Genomic DNA, 22,354 nt, shown 5'->3' on the forward strand with positions numbered 1-22,354 from the left:
GACACAGATCCAGGTAGGGCAAAAGTCTTTTAAGATTAAGCAGATTTAACTGAGCATATTCCATTACCTTCATAATAAAATCCCCTCTCTTTGTTTACCAATACTTAATTGGAGGAAGCAAGACTTAATAAGCAGAACAGGTTAACTATCTAAATAAGTAAACTGTGTTTAATACAGGAAACTGTGTTTGTTCCCTTAAGTCATAAAATCTTTATTTAGGAAATTGAATTTGTTTGCTTAAGTTGTAAAATGAACTCACTAGTTCTGAATTAATTTAATCCACCACTCTGAACACTGTTATAGATTTTCTCACTTGTCATAAAATTGTAGATTCCTGGGTTTACTCTTCCTGGGCTTGTGAGGGGCTGGTAAAATAAATAGTCACTCTAGCAGATTTAAATCCAAACATATTAAATTTTAATTTTTCCCTAGTAGACTCAGTTTTTGAGTTCAACTTGATCCTAATATTAATTCAAAAGAAGAGTGCCAGGTTTTCCATAATTTCTGAATGTTACTCTTCCTTGTTAAATTCGGTGAGATGGAGAAAAGGGAGAGAGAGAGGCCTGAGCCAGGCGCTATTTCAGCCAAAAGCCTTTACTCCACCAACGTGCAGGAGAGACTGAATCAGATCAGCTCCCCCAAAGGAAAGCAGGGGTTTATAAGCCTTTGTTGGAGGGTTCTGGCAGGGTAACGGGCAACTTCGAAATCAGTGGTATGCAAGGTGACACAGCCCTTGTCGTCTGCTAAGACCTGGTCGGTTAGGGCATAGGCTTCTAATTAGTGTCATTACTACATCAGTGCAAAGCGCTCCAGCCCGAAGCCTGCTCCCACAGCCTACAGGATGTTCCTTTGATGATAATGGTCATGTTTACCCCTTCCTGGGAGAATTTCACTGCTCAGTTCCCCTGAGCAGAAAAGGGAAAGGGGAGGGGGAGAAGGGGGGAAAGTTGCTTAACCTGGTTGTGCTGATGTTAAGCCAGCCACGAGGCCTAATATTCCTATCATACCAAAAAGGTTTGGGTATAACTAAATTGTGCAAAATAGATACATGTCAGACTTGTAAACTGAATCCTATTTCACATGAAACAGGGGTACTTATCTGGAAAAGCCTCTTTATGTAAAACAATATATCATACTTAATTTTACTGTTTTTATATTTTTAATATTTTTACACACTGATTATTTGTTGCTTTTGAATCTGGGTCTGTGTTAACATTCTATTTCATTCTTTCCACCCTTCCCCTTGGATAAACAGGCTCCAATAATGAGTGGCTACCACGCAAATAAGAGCACTGCACTTTGGAGTAACATTTCACCGTTTACACAGACTGTCTCATTTGATCATCTTGTGCAGTAGGTTTTACCCCCATTTTACAGAAGGAGAAACTGAGGCTCTGAGAGCTTTCATGATTTGCTCAAGATCACCAGCTAGTAAGTCAGAGTCTGAAGCCAGGTCTTTGGACACCACATCTAGTGTCCTTCCAGCGTACATGATGTCATATTTGAGAATTGAGCTTCTCTCCTTTTCCAGCAGGAGGTTGCTTCTGCTGATGCAGTCAGGCAGGCATGTTGAAAAGCTCTGGATTCCTGACGGCATTTTTGCTGTGGCAGTGGCATGTGCCTCTAGCAGTGTGGCTTAGGAAATGACATTTTCACTCTGATCCACGTTTCTGAAAAACATTTTCTTCTTGCAGGGAGACATTTGGGCCATTACCTGGTTAACATTTACAAACTGCTGTAGGAAATTCATTAGCTTGAAAGGAACAGGATTACAATAGTCATACCCGGAAACAGAAGGTGGGGTATTAATTATTAACAAGAGATTGCCAAAAGATACAATACAGAATCATTAATGGAGCTGTTCAGAATGTTAGGATGGAAAGGACAGGGCCCACTGAAGCCATCTGAGAGCATAAGAAGGCATCGCTTCTGCTCTGAGCATCCACAACACCCCAACAAGGGCCAAAATGGGAAAGAACAACCTGCTATTCTCATTCAGTTATGATTCTTATTTTATTAAAGTTCCAAAACCTATCAAGGGGCAGACACACGCTTGGTCACGGCACCAGCATTTGCAATTCAATGAATTCAACCGATCTTTACTGAACACTCATGACAGGCAAGGCTCAAAGCTACATCCTTGGAGAACTGGTGAGCAGGAGAATACAGAGGCTGCCCCTAGGGCCAGAGGACCAAGGCAACACTCAAATTACCATAAGTCGAGCCAGAACAGAGCTCTCTGAAGACCTCAATAGCTTCAAGAAGAGAAGAAATAATGTCTGGAGAGCTGTTTGGGAGTGAGGAACACAAATAACTAACATTTCCTGTGCACCTTCCACGTGTCAAGCACGGTGCCAAGTGCTCAGAGGTACCTCATTGAATCTTTGTAGCCCAAGCCACTCTGAGTTGGGTTATTGTTTCCATTTTACAGATCAGCAAACTGAGGTTTGGTGCACTGACTTGCCCACAGTCACAGATAAGTGGCAGAGCAAGGCCCTATCCTCCCAGCTATCCACTCTACCTCTGAAGAAGTAGGCATTTGGAATCAGCCTAGGGAATGGTGGATAGGAACAAGGAACTGTTGAGAGAAGTATTCCAGGAAGGGGGAATTTAGAAAGAGCCAAGGGAAATTACAGATTGGTGTATATTATAAGGAATCTGAAATGTCTGGCTTGGGAGTCTATGCTTAGTAAATAAAAGGGGCCTTTGCATATGAAACCATCTCTTCTTGGTAAATTGAGATGTGTTAGGTTTATCTAGAACCCAAGGTTTGGCTAAGAACATTTAACATGTAAATACAGGAACAAAAGACCTACTCTATTATGGACAGACTGAGATAATGTAAATTAACTAACATGAATAAAGTGGTAATCAACCATAAGCCATTTTATTTGTCATCACCAAGTTACATCACCAACAGGTTAAAACAAAAATGTCACTAAGGGACAAAGGCAAACACGTACTCCTGAGAGTAAATGATAAACATCCCAGGCTTTCCAGAGCATATCACGCAGTGCATTTTTTCATTTTACAAAGGCACTTTCTGCATGTGTTTTATGATTACAGAAGTAATACATGTTCATTGCAGAAAATTTGGAAAATGCAGAAATATGTAGCTGCCTAATTTACAACACTATCTACCCTACACAGCTGTTGTTTCTCTCCTTTGAAAACATACTCTAGTATTTTCTGTAATGTGTGAAGAATTTCCCCAATTAATTGACAGGGATTCCACAGGCTTCTGTTTACACTGATTATCAGCAGCGATCACACCTGTTAGATTCTCAGCCTCCTGCTGTCTTTTCCTCTCCCCTCTCCCATCCCTGTAAGAAAGACCCATCTCCTGAGCAACCTAAAAGCAGGGACCCAGTTTTGTGCAGAGCTCTACCCTGAGCACTGAGCATGGGAGCACTCGAACATCTGTTTTCTTTCTTTCATTCTGCTGCTCTCTAATGTTCAAAAGTAAGAAATGTCGAAGCATTACCTTTAGGTTGGCATTCAAACTAACAAGCATCTTATAGGGAAGGGGAAACCTTAAATACATAAGCATAAAAGTAACATGTAGATTTGTTATAAGGAGTGAAATGACCTTCATTTGTCAAAACGGGCTCCTCTCAAGGAGTAATAATAGCTTCAGATGGCTTTCTGACTTTGTTCCTCCCTGATCACCATTTACTTACTGAGCACCTTCTGAGTACAAAGATATACAAGATAGGGTCCTGCCTTCAGTGGCTTGAATCTAACAGGAAAAAAGAAAAAGACATATAGGTTAAAAAAAAAAAACTTTCATGTGAGATAAGACAAGTTAAGATAATACTGAGGAGATCAGGCATTTGACCTAGACCTTGGAGTACAGATAAGACGTACATGTGAAATGTGTGTGTACAAGAGAGTACACGCAAATGTGCATGGGCAGGTAGGCGGCGGGGGGGAATTCTATGTAGAAAGGTATGACTGAGCAAAGCCGGGGGGGTGCAAGAGCCCACTAGTGTTTAGGGAAGACAGAGGAGGCAGACTTGGCCAAAGCAAAGAGAGTAACAGGAGAAAAAGCTGAAAAAGAAGGATCTGAGCCTGTGGTTGAGAGCCCAGAATGGCAGACTAGACTATGGACTTTATTCCTACTACAATCTGAAACCATCTGGTCATTCAGCAAGTGTTTCTTAATCATCTGCTATGTGTTAGGCCCTGTGATACAAAAAGAAAAACAAGGCATGGCCCCTTGATCTCACCACTGAATTCCACGGTAGCACAACTTTCTAGAAATGTAGTTTAAACTCAGAGGACTTCAGAGCAAAACAAAACTGGCCAAAATGACAAAATTAATGAGTCTTTTCTAATTGCAGTGTGACACACTATCCCAAAAGTAAACAATTAAACAATTACTTGATCACTTGTTCAAGATTCTGCAGCGAGGACAAGCTTGACAGAGAGAGTGCATCTCTTTTTCTCAGGGTGTCAGCTGGAGTAGCTTGAGAGACTGGGCTTTGGATGCAGTGGCCAACATGTGTCATGTGTCTGAGCCTCAGACTTTGTTGTGTCCTGGGTTCCTCTGTTCTCCTCCACATGGGGATCTCAGACTTTCTTTTTTGTTCTTGGTAGTTTGTCTTCTTCTGGGGTGGCTGGCTTTCCCCAGAGCACAAAAGAGGAAGCTGCCAGGGCTTCTATAACCAGCACAGTGGCACTTCCGTCACATTCTAATGGCTAAAACAGGTCACAAAGCCAGTCCAGATTCAAGGGGAGGAGTCTATACAAGGGTTTGAATATCAGGAAGTATGATTCATTAGGGGCCATCAAAGTAAGAGGCTACCATGGAATCTTAAAGTCAAATAATCCAACAACATCTTCCACAATTTTAATCAACTAAGGGACATTAACTGCAGAAATGTTTCTACTCTAGAGAACATAACCCCACCCACCTCGCCCTATCCCTGCCTTTTGGAGTGCCGGAAAAATGCAGTCCCTTTCTTATGCCACTCACTGATCACTTAATAGAACCGCAGCAGACTCTAAACCAAGCTTGCAGCGTAGTTTCCAACAAACCAACATCTGGGGAGGGAAGGGCTCACAGCTCAGAACCATCCCACCACCTGCTCCTGAGCCTGTGTCACTCCTAAGAGTTCCTGCTGTCATGCACCCAGGAAGAAGGGAAACCCATTCATGACAGGCACCTGCTACCCCTCTGCCATCTCCCATATCTCTGTCTCTCCTGGGACACTCCTCACCCTCTCATCTGTGTTACACAGCCCTGTCTCTGGGGGCTAGGGCCGAAAACTGGGCTCTTGGTTCTCAGAATGCCATTTAAGATCCATCCTTCTGTAGCTTTTATGACCCTATTGTGTTTTCCATCCTTGGTGATTGTAGTGGATAGAATTATGTCCCCCCAAAACTCATTGAACCTTGAGTTGTCTCCCAAGTTTTATGTTTTAGAAACTTAGCTCTCACTGTGACTGTTAAGAGGGTGGGAAATTCTATTATGATAACTGAAAGGTGGATCCTTGAAGAGGTGATTGGACTGTAGGACCATGCCCTAGTGAATGGACTAAAAATGGTCATCAGGGGCATGGTTCTGAGGGCTTTAAAAGAAGAGGAGTCTCTCTCTCTGGTCTTTCTGCTTCCACCATCTTGCAATGTGAGACCCCTGGGTTGCTGGTGCCACCAACAGATGGACTTTAGACTTCCCAGGCTCAGAAACTATATGCAATAAATTTCATTTTTCTTTATAAATCACCCAGTTCCAAGTATTTTATTATAAGCAACAGAAACAGACTTATATGGTGATCTTTCCATTTCTAAAACTGGACACTGCTCCAGGTGTGGCCTGGAAGCTGAGGTCAGTGGTGGTATCAGAATTTCTAGAGGAGAAGACTGGGAAGCAATCTGGTTGGAGGGAAGGTGGGAGGGACTAAGAGATTTTTCTTGAAACTTTTTATGAGTGATGTGACCCCTCAGATAACTAAGATTGATCACCAGAAAATTGAAACAGTAGCCAAGAAGTGATTAATAAAAATACTTAGCTCACATAAGTTAAATTAATGAAAATATATACTTAGTACATATAAAAGTAAAAGTTAACTGAGTTTAATAGAAAAACTGAGTTTTTTTGTTTATTTTGTTTTGTTTACCTTTCTAACCATCCATTAGTTCATTATTTCATGAAGAGTCAGTATGCGCAGTAACTGAGTGTGGGCTCCGGAGGTCAAACCACATGGGTTTGAATTCTGGCTCCCCATTTACCTAGTTATCTTGGTCAAATTACTTAATTTCCCTGTGCCTTAGTTTTTCTTCTATAAAATGATGATAATAATATTACCTCTCTCATAGGGTTGTTGTGAGTATTAAATAATACTTGCAAAAAGTGTTAGTGCCCCATAAATCAAGCATTCTCAATAAATGTTACTATTATTATTCCATAAGTTATCATCAGCCTAAGAATTTCAACACATGCTTTGTAGATTTTTTTTCTCTTTATTATTTCTTGCTTAGGATGATCTTGGAGGTGATGACTGTTTAAAATTATGAGAAGCTAAAGATACCCCTGCAAGCCACCTTCTTGGTATCTTGGCCAACTTTAAGTCTTGGCAAGAAAAGGTATAAATGGAAAACAGCAAAGTATCAAAAGCAAATACATTTTTTAAAAAAACTTAAGGTAATAGTTATTCTCCTAAGCCTCAGAAATTAAACATTAAAAATAAAAGATAAATGACAGAGATGAACTTAGGAAAAAAGATGAGAAATAAGCACTGAATCTTCACATACATGAAACATTTTAAAGAAAGTATGTACCTTCTCATCAAATTTGTACGAAGAGGAAATAAGATATGTAAAAGCGATTTAGAATTTTACAATGGATGTAATTATACAATTCCGTGGTATTATTTCTGCCATCGATTGCTCTCCTAACATCCTCTATTTTTATTAAAATCACAAAAGGCAAGCAAAAGAGACATCCAATGAGAAAAAACAGGGGAACACGAGTCCCCCAGCAACGTGCTCATGTGGGACCATTTGCCTGCTGCTCTGTGCTCACAGAATTTTATTTGCATAGAAGAACTGCAGAAGCTCTGGATGGTAGTGGCTCTGAAAGAAATTAGCAAAGGTACATGTGAGGGAGGGATTCAATAAACCTCCTTGACTACATAACGAGTAGACAGTTGTCAACGCAGGGCACAAGTATAAGCAATCGGGAGAGGAAGAGGCTCGTCACCCATGTTCAGCTAATGACCTGGACTGAAACTGCCAATACATGTTTGTGCATAATTCTCCAGGTGTTTCACCACTTACATAGCATTACAGGTAAGTTACACTCGAAATGTAATTGGCCTGAGTCGTTTTATAGGGAGTGTAGGGTAGATGCTGGACATAGCCCTATTCCCCCAACTCTTGCATATCAGAGTTCCTCTCTCTCCTCCCTGGGGAGGTCTGCCCCTGGCCAAGGTGGTTGCCCAGGCAAGGCACAAACCTTTTAGATAGACAGCATGCTGGAAGAAGCAGGACAGTATGTGAAAATGATTTACATTAGCTGGTTGAGGGCCTACATGTGAAGATGACTTGCATTCTCACTTTGATCTGTTGACTGTGTAACTGCTATGTGCTCTCTGTGGTCTGTGAAGTCTGTGGTGGTGCAGACTTCTTATCAAACAGCCACCATTGGTGTCCCTCGTAAGTCTAATAAACATATCTCTACCTGCTGGACCTCTGGGTGAATTCTTTGGAATAGGTAAGCACTGTGTGAATGCCCTCTCAGATTTAGGGCTCCCTTGCTACAGGGACTCCCTGGTGTTCTTGGCCACTTTTTGTGTTAAACATCAGGAGGGCAGGGACCCCAAGAGAATCCTCTCTTACTCCAGCTCACTCACCAGCTGCCGGCAGAGTTTAGGGTTTCTTTGATCTTCTTCACTCTGGAAGCTGTGTTCCTTCCTTAGCTTCAGATAAGGAGAACAGGCTCGAAAAGCCGTTTTGCAAGCCTGAGAAAAATATTACTATCTTATTGTCAAATATTAGAAAGTTCTATAATTCCAAGCAAGGAAGGCTATCCCAGAGGACTGCACCCAATCTGTGGTCAAGGGGGCCACTAAGAGTGTGAAAGTAACTTCCTGGTAGTTTGAAAACTTGAACCTTAAAGGATGTATGCTTATAAAATGGCCACGTCTAAAATTTGGGAGCCAATGGGAAGGGCATAGCTCTATAGTTTACCACATCCCTTATTATTCCATCAGAGGTAGTACTGTATTCATAAATTCAATCTTTCTCTTTCCCCTTCTAACTCTAAAGAAAACAAGTGGTTTGGAAGAATCCTTTGCTCCCATTGGTTTTGAAACATTCAACCAGTCCCACTCCAAAGCAGGCCTAATGTTGATCTAACCCTTTTAAGACACATTTTCTCCAAGAAGAAAACAAAAGTTACATAGGAAATTGAGAAGCCAGGGGTGGCAAATCTATAGCAGTGAAAAAAGCTAATTGGGCATGAATAAATGTCCTCATTATGTGGGCTGTTGCTCCACTGCTTACACCTGCGCCTCTCTGACCCCACCCTCCATTAACCTGAGCTTATCTAGCATTGACAGACACTAGGTTTGGGCAGGTGGGGCAGGAGCAAATACTCTTGCTCAGATATAGATTGCACATTGAGGAGGTGCCTTTTCCAGGATTCACATTGATACGCTGCTAAGTACCCATAACTGCGCTGTCAGGACCTCAAGGTTTGGCAACTCAACCCAACAGGGCTGCATCACAACTCCCCTCATGAAGAACACAGAGACTTCATGTGGTTGGTTGGAGAGTCACAGTCTTACCTTGGCAACTTGGGGATTTCTATCCTGTAAGTGGATCAGAAAAGAATCTTGCGTCTGCTTAACCTGACTGGTGAAAAATTTCTTCCATTTCCGTCCAGCAAAGGCAGCCAATTGCCCAAACAAAACAAAGGCCAAGTATCTCAGACTGTCGTTCTCCTGTGGATCCCCATCAACAAAACAACAACAAAGCCAGGTCATACCAAAAGGCAACTGCATCAGAACCCATCACAGCCATTGCTCTCAGATGTATATTACAGGGCCAGCCATCAGGTCCAGCCTAAAGCACTTAGCTGGGAGGGTAGAGAAGGAATAGAGAGGGCCTGAGGTCTTCAGTGACCCTCTTCCCCAGCAGACAAGATGATTAACCTAGGGAATCACTAGTGTTTCTCCCAGCTTTCCAGCTTTTTCATTAATCATTTAATATTTTGGAGATGGGATACATTTATATGGCTCAAAATTGCCGAAAAGGTTTATAGAAATCTCTTTCTTATTCCTCTCCACCTGCCACCAAATTTTTCTCCCCACATACTGACAAAGTTATAGATTTTGTGTGTATCCCTCCAGAAAATTAGAAAAGAGAATGTCTATCACATAGTCCTCTCTTTTTTGCCTAAGTGGAAGCACACTGCTGTTATCCACCTTGATTTTCCCATCAAACATTCTATCTAGGAGCTCTTTCTATGTCAAACCTAAAGGAGTTTTCATTCTTTTTTCTTTTTCTTTTCGTTTCTTTTTTCCTCTTCTGCGTCATAATTCATTTGACCAGTGCCCTGTTTATTACTCCCAGCATTTTCGCCAGGTCACCTATCTACAGTTTGTCTGAGTTTCTCCCATCTATAGTGAAAATAGTCATGTTTCTTCCCTCAACACCCTCCCAACTCTCGCTTCTTTTAAACTGATTGGTTGGTTTGTCCCTGAGCACATGTAGGGGGCTCAGCTCTCTCTTCCTCTCCAAGGTGAGCTGTTTGGTCTGAGTATCTCCCTTTCCACATGAGGAGACCAAGGCCCAGGGCATTTCAGTGACTTGCCCAGAGTCACAGACTCAGCTAACAGAGAACCAGTGTGGTAACCCAGACTCCTGACTCTTGGTTTATGGATTTTTATATCAATGTTTCATGGTCCTGTTCAGCTCCAGGTGAACCAGAGGGAACGGGGGTGGGTGGGCCTCTTCAGGTGGCCAGGAGCACCTAGAACTGGGCGTCACGGAGGCTCACTGGGACTGAGGACACTGATCACTTTGTAAAGTATTTAAAAATATTTTGAAAGCTCATGTGACACAAACAGAAATTGTCACAGGGTTGCAGTGTTTTCTTCATTTTGTGTGTATGTGTGTGTGTGTGTGTGTGTGTGTGTGTGTGTGTGTGTAGGTGCACGCGCGTGGGCGGGTGTGCATGTGTGTGTATTTAATCCAATTCAACTAACACTTATTGAGAACTTACTTCATCCAAAGCCCTACCCTGATGCTTTGAGACATACAGAGATGTGTAAAACAGGTGTCTGTCCCCCTAGGAGCCTGACAGTTATCTAAGTTATCTAAGGGAGCACACACGGGCGAGCACAGCGTACAGCAGGTAGTGAAGAGACTCCCTGTAACAGACATGTACTCTGTCAGGAAACAACTACACATAAGAACTTCCGTGTTTTCACAGGGCCAGGGATTTCTGATCAAAAGTTAGAGGCAACCTGGGTTTAAAAAATGGTTGAATGGCAAACAAACCCTGGAGGTTCAGATGGCACCCTCAGAGAGATTTGGAGACATCTCCCTCGGGACATCTGCTTCCACTCCAGTGTGGTGAAGTAGAAAACTTCCTCTCCCATCCCCAGAGAGGACTGGATTGCATCAAAGCAAAAAATCTCTGTTTCTGCAGGAAGGAGGGACCAATGTGCCAGCAGCTCCCACAGAAGAACCATGTTTCACAACCTTAAGGTCTTCCTTCCCTGCATGAGGTGCCGGCACACCTGGCTTTCGCTGGGTTGCTCTGTGGAGGGTTAGGGTGTGAGGAACTAAAGAGGATTGTTCTGGGGGTAAACGAAAGGTCTGCTCCCTGTTCTATAGGTCTCGTCCTTCAGAGAGAGAGAGAGGTACTGGGGTGAACTGTGTCTGGCTAACTTGTTAGCTTGCCCGTTGGGTATCTCAGCTCCTCTTAGTTTTGGGTTGAATAGTGTACCGATGCATGTTTGCTTTGCCTGTCTTGTCATCTGGTGGTTAAGAGCATAGTCCCTACTGTCAGAGGGCCTGGTTTCATATGCACATACTGGCTCTGTGAACTTTGGGCAAGTTCTAACCTTTCTGTGCCTTGGTTTCCTCATCCGTATAGGGAACATAATTACAGTGCCTTTCTCACATGGTTATTGTGAAGATTAAATGAGATAATCCATGTAAATTGCCTGGCACACAGTAAGTGCTCAAACTATTGTTATTGTTACATTTATAAGATCACATTGACGACCTGTTGGCATCACCATCATCATCATCATTTTCCACGTGCATATATTCTCTTCTCTATTAAAATGAAAACTTGTGGGGTAGTGATGGAATCCTACACATCTTTCTATGTCCTCCATAACTCCCAGCACAGTACTAGTCTCTCAATGAGATTAGTTAATAAACAAGTAAATAATAGAGACCTTGTTCCCTGAGCAACAAACCACTTGGGGCTCATGTTTCCAATCCCTCTTTGATTTCAATAACCCAGAATTGTTCTGAGTTGTCTCACTTACATCATCTAATAAAGTCCTGGTCTGAAGGGTGATGTCTATGAAGAAAGAGCCCAGACTTTTCCCCTGGATCTTGCCCAGGATGATGGTCAGAGTGTTCATACTCTCGTGGATGACTTCAGAACTCATGGGGTCACACAATCCATGCACCAGCAGGTCCAGGACAACTTTCTTATACTTCCTCACCTGTTATCAAGATTCAAAAAGCATTAGTAGCACAGGAATTGCTCCCCATGAGTTGAAAAACAACTCTACTTTTAATCTATCAATAATCAAGGACTTGAACTAAGAGAACATGCTTTCTTCAGGATCTGCTACAACAATGCTCATCAAAATGCAAATGCTTCTATTAACCCAACCCAGGAGCCCAACTTAGTCTTGGAAGGAGAATCAGCAGTGTGGCCTATGGGAGGTAAGGCTGGGTAGGCACTTCAAGGAGGGTGGGGAACCTGGATGATCAGAGGGCCTGGGGAATACTAGGCACCTTTATGGCGGAGAGAAGGTGAAGTGGTCTTCAAAGTTGGCAGATGCTAAAGGAGGAGGTGGGAAAACATCTTTTACTAAACAAGCATAAATGATTAGAAAATCACTTAAATTCACCAAGGAGGGTGATGTCCAGCTGTGTGTTAATCCTGCCTGCAGCTGTTTCCTGTGGCTGACAGTGCTGAAGTGTGATGACCCTAAAATGACCCTAAATGAGTCATGCCCTGTACAATCTCCTCCCCTTGAGCATGGAAGAAACCTGTGACTTGCTTCTAGCCTGTAGAATATGACAAAGGTGATGAGATGTCAGTCCGTGATGACTTTACATTATACAACACTCCATCTAGCAGATCGAAGAGAGTGACACTCTCCTGCTGGCCTTGAAGAAGTCAGCTGCCATGTTTGGAGAGGGTGGCCTGTAGGTACTGGGAGAGGCCCCCAGCAGACAGCCAGCAAGAAAACAGGAACCTCAGTCTTACACCTGGAAGGAACTGAATTCTGCCAACAACACGTAAGCTTGGATGAGGACCCTGAGCTTCAGAAAGGAATGCAACCTGGCCGACCCTTAACTGCAGCCTGGGGAGATCCTGAGCAGAGGACCCAGCTAAGCTGTATCTGGACTCTTGACCATAGAAACTGTGGGATAATAAACAAGTGTTGCTCTAAGCTGCTAAGTCTTCAGTGATTTGTTACGCAGCAATAGATAATTAGTACATGAGGTGTGATATCCCAGCCCTGAGGACTCCACGCCATGGAGAGTTGGGAAGGTTGGCTGAGCTCCACCTTCCTTTCCCACCTTGTCGGGGGCTTCACAGGCCATGGTTCCCAGGACTCTCATTGCCATGTGGCGCTTTTTAGCATTGGGGTCCCGGGCTCTTTCTGCCAAGATTGAAAATACACTCTTCGAAGGCTCCCGCTTCTGAGACCTCAGTTTCCAAGACACCTGGGTGGTGGGTCAAAAATGTATTAATTTGGGAGTGTTCAGAGTCATACCCAGCCCCAACCTCAGTCCCTCCCTCTAAAGAAAATCCTGTGATCACTTGCTCAGGTTTACCCCTTCTCTCTTCAACTGAAGATGCCTGATTTTTGTTGGAAATGAGTTTGATCTATATCATGAAAAAATCGTGGAGAAAGAGAAAAGGGCGGAAAGAAACTAATGCAGGGCTGGTGTTGAGGTAGTTTGGGGGAGTCATGGGAGGAGATGTTCTGCACCAGTTATGGGTGTGTTACAATTTATAACTGTTGGAGTGAGCTGAGAATATGGATTCTTCCACAGTGAAAGGTATGCTGTTATTCCTCCCATCTTGGAAAAAAAGAATTCCCTTGACCCTCCTTCCTCCTCCAGCTCCTTCCCATTCTTCTGCTCTGCTTTGTAGCTAAACATGCTGAAAGACACGTCTACACTTGCTTTCTCCAATTCCTTTCCTGCCATTCTCTCTTGAACCCTCTGATGTCCCCCCATCCCCACTGCGTCATATGGCTAATTTCAAGGGTCAGTTCTCAGTAGTCTTCTTACTCAACCTCCCCATAACATTTGACGCAATTAGCAAAGCACATCTGCAAACATCTAGTGCACATATGCACATGTTTTAGGGCACTTGAAGGTTATCTCAACTCCAGAATGGCATGCATCCGAACAATTAAAATTAGGAAGAGAAATGCATAAGTAATACAAATTGGGAAACACTGTGTGTCTGATGTAGAAACCTGTACTTCGAGGACTAAACTATGTAATGGCTGGGTAACAGCTGGGCTACCTCTGTAGTGAGCACATGAGCTCTGATGCCCAGAAGGCCCTGGTGTTCTACAAGACACAGAACAGGCAACACCTGCTAGATCAGAACCAAGACGATGAAAGAGCCTGACAAGATCAAAGACAAAAGCCACCTCCCCAGCATCTTTAGTAAGGGGTAGAGGGAGATCGGATCCAGATCCACTGTCTACGCAGTGCTATCAGTGAGATTTGGTAATTCCCAAGCCTCATTATTATTTCTGAATATTTATCATAGTTCATTCCATATTTTTATTATTGAGTTAGCAGCAAGTTAAATTCTTCTCAACTGATCTTGTCATCCTATAAACGTTCTACCCATGTTAAAAGGTCTGTCACCAAATATTGTTCAGAAGAGGAACCTCGCTGGAGCAGGTCTAACTAACCACAGACCAGGCAGGCACGCGTCTTACAGAACGGCCATGGGGAAGGGATGTTCATCCATAATATTTTGTGTCAAACCTTGAAAAAGAAAGATATCATCGATGTCCTTTTCTTCTTGGGCTGGGATGTAGGGACGGAAATGGGATGGCCCAGGATTCTCCTCTGTGTTTGATCCATGGAACTAAAAAACACAAAATCATCCAATGAACCACAAACGCTCTTCCAAAGCCTCATCACGGACAAACACTGTTATATAAAGACTGTGCAGGCGAGAATACAAAGAGGCAGCACTCCCCAGGCCTGACTTGAGGAACCGTTCACCATGGTGAGGAGATGAACAGTTACATAAGAAGACAAAGAGCTGGCTGGCTGCTTAGTTCAGTTGGTTGCTGATAAGACCAAGGTCCAAGGTTCAACCCCTGTACTGATCAGCTGCCAATAAAAAAAAAAAAAAATTAAATAGCAATTCAAGGCAGCCCAAGAGGAATAGCAGCTTAGGGATCAAGGGGTTCCCCATTCCATTTTGCAGACTTCTTGTATCATAATCACCAAAAAAAAAAAAAATGCAGATTTCTGGGCCCCACCCACAGAGTTCTCATGAGAAGTAAAGAATAGCCACAAACTTTGTGTTTTTTAAAGCTCCACAAGAATGTAAATTGGTACTACTTTTTAGAGGGGATTTTGGTACTATCTCTTAACACTTTAAAATGCACATACTCTTTTAATCAGCAATTTTTAAATCCCTCAGACATTAGCACATCAACATTCAAAACTCTACTTAAATTGGTTAGAGCACAGCCTTGTAACACAAGGTCATGGGTTCAGATCCCGGTACTGGCCAGCTGCAAAAAAAAAAAAAAAAAAATAGCATTCATTGTAATGGATAACATAATGTCCTTTCATGGTTGTAATGTAAATAAATTACATACATATTACAACTATACAATGATAGATGACTACTATGCAGTCATTAAAAAGAACATTGGGCAGATCTACACATGCTGAAATAATCTCCAAAATATACTGTTGAGCAGAAGGTGCACACATCAACCTGTGCAGTACACGTGTATATACATACGTGCTTGTGTATGCACAGAACAGGGAAGAGCACCCAAGAAACATTCAGAAAGATCGCCTCTGGGGAAGAAATCTGAGGAACTGAAGTGGGAGGGAGACTTACTTTTTTCACTCCTTCTGTATAAACTCAGTTTGTAATTTTACCACATGCATGTATTATTTTAAATGTATATTATAAATAAATGTAGCTCGCTAAGTGATTCTGATCCACAGCCTGATTTGAGGCCCACTAGTACACAGCGGTGCTTCTCAAACTTTCGTGTGTGCTCGAATCATTCAGAGGATCTAGTTCAAATGCAGGTTCTGACTCAGTGGGTCTGCAGTGGGGGCTCCAGATTCTGCCTTTCTTCCAAGCTCCCAGGGGATGCCAGGGCTGCTGGTCCAGGGACCATGCTTTGAGTGGTGAGGGCTACAGAAGTTGAGAGAGGACTATGGGCAAGAACAGCTGGTAGAGACCTCCCACAACACATTGGTGAGCTTGGAAGCAGAGGCAGAAGCACACAGGACACGTTGGGATTTTGATGGGATTCCATGTGGTTAGTGTCATGGTAGTGGTAGTAACAATGATTAAAACAGTACCAGGGTGGTTAGAAAACAAGGCTGCAGGTGGTAGTTAAATGTCAACTGTGGAGGACTTTTACTGCTAAAGTGATTGGTTTTAATTGTATTTTGTAGAGATGAGTGAGCAGTTGATTTTTTTTAATTGAGGTGAAATCTGCATAACATACAATCAACCACTTTAACAGTAATATGCAACCATCACTTCTATCTAGTCCCCAAACTTTTTATCATCACCAAAGAAAACTCTGTACTCATTAAGCAGTTACTCTCCATTCCACCCTTTCCAGCCTCTGGCAACCATTTATCTGCTTTCCGTCTCTATGGATTTACCTATTCTGGATATTTTATGTATATGGAATGATACAATATTGTGACCATTTGTGCTTGGCTTCTTTCTCTCACCATAATGTTTTCAAGGCTCATCCATGCTTTAACATGGATCAGTACTTCATTCCTTTTTCTGGCAAAATAATATTCCATAGTATGGATCTACCACAATTTGTTTATTCATCTATTGATGGGCACCGGGGCTGTTTCTATCTTTTGGCTGTTGTGAATAGGGCTATTATTGTGAATAAATAAATGAACATTTATATACTAGTATTTGGGTATCTCCTTTCGATTCTCTTGGGTACATTTGGGTATCTGCTTTTCAATTCTTTCAATTCTAGGAGTGGAATTGCTAGGGCATATGTTAATTCTGTGTCTAATTTTTGAGGAACAACCAAACTGTTTTCCATAGTGGCTCCACAGTTTTACATTCCTGCCAGTGACGTACAAGGGTTCCAATTTCTCCACATCCTCACCAACATTTGTTATTTTCCATTATTATTATCATTATTATTTCTATCATAGTAGGTATGAAATAGTTTATCATTGTGGTGTTTGATTTCAATTTCCCTAATGACTAATGATGTTAAGCATCTCTCTGTGTGTTCATTAGTGATATGTATATATTCTTCGGAGAAATTTCTATTCAAATCCTTTGCCCCATTTTTAATAGTGTTGTCTTTTTGTTTTTGAGTTGTAAGCATTCTTTATTCTGAATATTAGAGACCTATCAAATATATGATTTACAAATATTTTCTCCCATTCTGTGAGCTGTCTTTTCACTTTCTTGATACTGTCCTTTGATGTACAAAATTTTTTACTTTTTATGAAGTCCAGTTGGTCTATTTTGTTGAACAACAGGTTATACTTTTATTGCTATAGCTAAGAATCTACTGCCAAATTCAAGGTCATGAAGATTTACCCATTTTCTTTGAAGCGTTTCATAGTTTCAGTTTTTACATTTAGCTCATTAATACATTTTGAGTTGATTTTTATGTATGGTGTATGGTAGAGGTCCAACTTCATTAGAACCACTGACATTTGTGTGTTTTATGTTTTTATGTTTTAATAGGAGAAATGACAGGGAAACAGCTGCAGTGGTTACCTGGCTGCACTGGAATCACCTGAGGAATTTTTAAACATCCCAGTGCCCTGGCTGCACCCAGATCAAGTCTATCATCACCTCTGGAGGTGGGCCTGGTACCACTATTTTTTAAAGCTCGCCAAATAATTCCAATGAGCAGTCACTGAACGAAGGTGACTAGTGACCAACTGCCTTGGTTTGCCTGGTAATGAAGGGTTTCGTGGGACATGGGACTTTCAGTGCTAAAGCCGAGAAAGTCCTGGGCAAACTGCGACACGTTCTTCCCTCATAGAACCTGGCCCTCTTGAACAGTAGTGCTTTGAAACCTTTGACTCAGTTTGACCTGAAGGTGTGGGGGATTTGGTTACCCTACATCTTTATCCCCCAGATGGTTTTGGTCATGCTCTCTCTGTCAGAAGGCACTAGAGAGGTCCCCCCAAACACCTTTTCACCCCAAACCTTCACTCTCTATTTCTCCTTCATCTCTGGTCAACAGACCTCTGCTTGCCACTACAAGGGGAGACCAAAATAAAAACCCAGAAAATTGCACTCCCACCAATTACAGTTTCTCCTTGTATCAGTTACCTAGCTGTATTTGATTGAAGGCATTCCCATAGGCTTTATCATTAAGTCAGTGGTCCTCACCCTTGAGCGTGCTTGGAATCACCTGGTAGACTTGTTATAAAACATGGATTTCCAGGCCTGATTCCTAGAATTTCTGATTCTGTGGGTCTGGAGCAGAATCTAATAACTTGTATTTCTAACAAACTCCCACATGATACAGGGATGTGACTGGTCTGGGGACCACAATTTGAGAACCACTGGATTAAGAGAAAGAAACCACAGCAACACAGTATCATTTCTCTCTAGAATAAAGGGATCATAAATTCACATTGAGGCAAAAAACATGCTTGATTGTTTCTTTCTGGGGGTTTTCTTGAAACAACTTTATATTTCAGTAGAACCTGCCACTCCTTGGGTGGAATGCTCTGAATCAGAACTGACAGGTGCCCGACAATGGCTACGGGCAACTTAAAAGGAGAAAAACTCCCTCAAGCTGGGGGCCACTCACCAAGGAGGGCACAGGCTTCCTTATAAAACAGCTGGTGTCTCTGTTCCAAGGCATGAAAACATCATGCCTGAAGCTTCTCTCCACTGGGAAGGAAAACAAACTCACTACCCTGTTCTTTATACTTGACTTCTCTTGCAAGATTAGCATAGCAGCTAATTAGCATAGCAGCTTTAGCCATCGAAGACAGTCTCCCCAGGCTTCAGAAACCAAGCAGCCACTCTTAACAGGTATGTCTAGAATTTAAGGTCATGGAAGGTTCTCAAGCAGGGCAAAGTGAGAGTTGAGCCGCTGTGCATGGAAGATTCAGTACATGGTTAGAGAGATACTCACGAAGTTCCATCTCAAGCTGACCACCTCTTCTAGCAAACCCTTCCCTACCTCCCCATGTCCCCATCACAAGATTAAAACTGTGATCAAGTTGAATTTCACAGGTTGTCAGGGCTCATCTTGATCTTTGCTGCAGGAAAAGCAAAGCACTTGCTTGCTGGTGTTGTTAGCTATGCCTCCTATGTCAGAATCCTGTGGGGTGCTTGTTATAAACTTCCGACTTACCCCAGAATGATTGGATAAGGATCTCTGAGCATTACACTTTTTGTACAAGATGCTGCAATGCTACACACATGCTGGTATATAAGAACCCCTGCACTGGAAAGTAAATGGTCCCCAAACTAGCATACTCTACTAAGCTGAGGCCTTGCATCAGGAGAGACCATGGAAGTCAGAGAAGGATCTGGGGCTAAGGGGTGAGATAAGGAGCATGTCCATGTCTTTGCAGAGAACAAGAAATTGATAGCACGTTTTTGAAGCACATTGAATTTCACTTTCAAAATAAAATTAAGGCTACAGTGACCTGGATGTCTACAGTGTATACTTTTGTAGGATGCTATTCTTAAATTAAAAGTTTCCTTAAACAAACAAACAAACTAGGAGTTAAATCAGGCTCTCAAAACCCCTCATCCGGAGCCTTGTGTCTTGAGCTAGCAGCTTCTTAAAGGACCCCCCCCACCCACACTCCCTCCTTCCTGCCTGCAGGGTCCTCCCTCTTCCTTTCCTGCAAGTTAAGTCCTTTACACCCAGTCCAATCAAAACAAGAGAATAATTTCCATCTGTTGCAACACAGGGTCTCAGAGAGGAAAGTCTTAAACACACTACAAATGAGTATAGCGTACAGATTCAAAGAGTTCTTAAGTGTTCTAACTCCTCCTTCAAGCCCACTCGCCCCTAAACAGCCATTATTATTAGAGTTAGGATTTTTCTGGTGGGTTTTTATGGCCATCCCGGGGGCCTAGCCTAATGTACCAAGGCCACCTTGCCCCCCAAAGCCAAAGACATGGTTCTGCGTGTAGCTTCGTTCATCCCTGTGTACATTCTTCCACAAACTCTTCTTCCTCTGTGAAGTGCTTCCTGAGTGTGCCACGCCCAGTACCCACGGTTTTCACCATCCCCAAGACCCTGGGGCTTGTCTTCGTCACTACGCTTTTCTATCTGGTCTTACTGAAAAGATGTGGATTTCGGGCAACTTAGAAGACTGTTTCATGCTTTATGCTGACTCCCAGATGCCTTTGCAAACTTAAATCCTTCTGACTCAAAATATTAGGTTTATGGTCAGTAATCCTTTTACTTATTGGAGCCAAAAGGTTTATTATGAAGGCCATGATTACAAAACACTTTGATTTTATCTCATCTGTAAAATAAAAGGAAGAAACTGTTAGATTGCTAAAAATCCTTCCAACACTGAACTGGTTAATGATAATAATAATATGAATAGCTACCCTATATTAGGCACTTTTGTATGCTAAGCACGGTGTTAAGTATTGTATATATGGTGTAGGAGAAGCTGTTGTAGCTGACTGCTGCTTAACCAGCTTGTCAGGTTAACTGTGATTTTCCAGGCCCCCTGTGAACTATGCTAACCACTGCTGTGGCTGAGAGTCCGCACCCTACTTCTGTTCACTAGTTGCTTACCAAAGATCAGTTTACAACAGCTGTACTTGTAACTGTGAGATTTAATTAAATATTATATAAACTGACAAAATAGGAGTATACGAAGAAAGAAAGTTGTTTCTCTGAAAGTAAGGTTGAATGTTTTAGAAAGATTCAACAATGGGAAGATGCTAAAAAAAATGCTATCTAATTAGTTGTGTACAGTAAAAGTTTGGAAAAAGTCTTAATAATCTAGAATGAGTTTTAGAATTGGAATGACTCTGTAGAAAGTGACTTTGCAAGTATCTTCCCAAGTGTCTTTAAGTTCTTGCTACATTTAAAGAAACCAAAACTAGAACTAACAGATAAAGTATTATGCATGTGGCTTATCTGAGAAAGACAATTCAAAAAACACCAACTAGTAGATCCATATTCAAAGACCATGGTCCTACATTAAAGATTGAGAAATTCTATATTTTAAGGTAAAAAATTTGAGGTATGTATTGTCTTTATGATTCTCTGCTTTAACCAACTTTTCCATTAACTCTCTAAAATTCAGTCCCAATTTCTCAAATGAGACTTTTTAACTGTATTTCATTTAATCCTCACAATAACCTTGAGAGGTTTAATTCTCCTTATTTTAGAGAGAAGAAACTGGGACTTAGAGTAATGTTAAACAACTCACCCAAAGTCAAATCACAGTGGCAGAGCAGAGTTCAAGATCCAGAAATCTGTATTTTTAATCACTATGCTACAAGCTTATATTCAGCTCTTAGACAGTGTCCTGTGGGCTGAGCCAGTACAGACAGACTGCAGACACTTCAATGTAGTTTAAGGCATCAATATCTTCCCTTTAGCCCCTCCGTTCTAAAGCTTTTCGCTGACAATATAATGATCTATAAACCCACTATTGATCGATTAACATAGTTTATGAAAAGAAAAATAAAATTAGCTTCATGGTCCACATTGCCCACTTCAGTGTTACAAAGAGAACATTATCAGTTAGCAATGCCCTTAGCCAGGATTCAACTCCCTCTGATACCAGTGACCAGAGTGACATTCCAGAAAGGATTTAGGAGCCCAAGTGGACTGTGGAATTCTCCTGCTGCACTCTGGGCTGCCCCAGCCAGCAGTCGCACTTACCTGCGGCTCCTGCAGTGACTGTCACGTGAGGAACTTCTCTGTGTGGAGCTGGAGGCTGGTCCTGGGCCACTGGGAGGACTGCGGTTCCCTGGCAGCAGCCAGATGTGATGACTTGGCCAAATTTCCCCAGTCCTAAATTCCTGACATACAAGAAGGGAAATTAGAAGGCGAAGCAAGATCTGTTCAGAATAATGGGTCAGCACAGACTGTTGGATGGGGAGAATCAAATGAGGAGCGGAAATCAAAGTTCACATGGGATTGGGGTGGGGGAGGGAATTGCCCTGGAATGTTACCGAGAAGGTTGTTTTAGGACGGCACAAGCGTCCCTTGTGCACTTTGATCCCCACACTGTACTGAAGTGCTTTTCCTTCGCCCCTGCTCTGCTTTCCCCTAATTCCTCCCTCACGTCCAGTCTCACCCACACTTTGAACAGAAAGGACAGCGGTTCTGAGGACCATCCCCTGCACCAAATGAAACGGCCCTGCCCAGCACCGTTCCCTCGTGCTGCCACCAGATGGTGGCATCACTCAATGGACGGGCTCCAGGAGGCTTTGCACACAGCAGCCGCCGTGGCCGCTTCCTTCCTTACATAATCTTTTTAGAGCAACATTTAATCAAAGGACGGGACACTGTGTTCCAAGCCAAGAAGCCTTGTGGTGACTGATTGTTGCACCAACAACTAGAGCTTCAACAGTTGACGCCCCTTCCTGCTCAACAAATACCATTGTCCTGAAAGGAGCCATTTAAGCTCTCAACAATTTAAACGATTTATTGGTAAAAACAAAGCAAAATAAAAACGTACGTGTTATAGCACCTGCAGAATTTAGGAGCCTCCCTCCCCCCATCATTCCTCCTTCCCTGGGCTCTCTGACCGTGTACATAATTGTTATTGTCTGGCCCTGTGTTGGGTAAAGTGGGAAATAGGTCCTAAAAGAAAAAAAGTTACATTTTCAAAGTCTAGGAGCTTATTATTATGTTAACAGGTAACATTAATGAATACTAAGGGTCTTCAAAAA

At 42.3% G+C, this 22,354-nt stretch overlaps 1 protein-coding gene across 2 annotated transcripts; it reads right to left on the reverse strand.

Moving 5' to 3' along the window:
* Positions 1-6,786: 6,786 nt before the first annotated feature.
* On the reverse strand, positions 6,787-21,795 carry MRO (maestro). Of its 2 annotated transcripts, XM_063077354.1 has the most exons (8): positions 21,757-21,795; positions 21,339-21,478; positions 14,227-14,329; positions 12,790-12,936; positions 11,514-11,696; positions 8,793-8,948; positions 7,857-7,964; positions 6,787-7,077 (listed from the first exon to the last, which is right to left on the reverse strand). In XM_063077354.1, exons 3-8 carry the CDS (start codon positions 14,323-14,325, stop codon positions 7,024-7,026), a joined length of 747 nt encoding a protein of 248 aa, XP_062933424.1. In that variant the 5' UTR covers positions 14,326-14,329; positions 21,339-21,478; positions 21,757-21,795; the 3' UTR covers positions 6,787-7,023. The 2 variants fall into 2 exon arrangements, with proteins under 2 accessions (XP_062933424.1, XP_062933425.1); XM_063077355.1 differs by lacking the exons at positions 21,339-21,478; positions 21,757-21,795 and adding an exon at positions 14,866-14,893.
* Positions 21,796-22,354: the final 559 nt, after the last annotated feature.

The sequence above is a fragment of the Cynocephalus volans genome, chromosome 13, assembly GCF_027409185.1.
Source record: "Cynocephalus volans isolate mCynVol1 chromosome 13, mCynVol1.pri, whole genome shotgun sequence".
Lineage (NCBI taxonomy): Eukaryota > Metazoa > Chordata > Mammalia > Dermoptera > Cynocephalidae > Cynocephalus > Cynocephalus volans.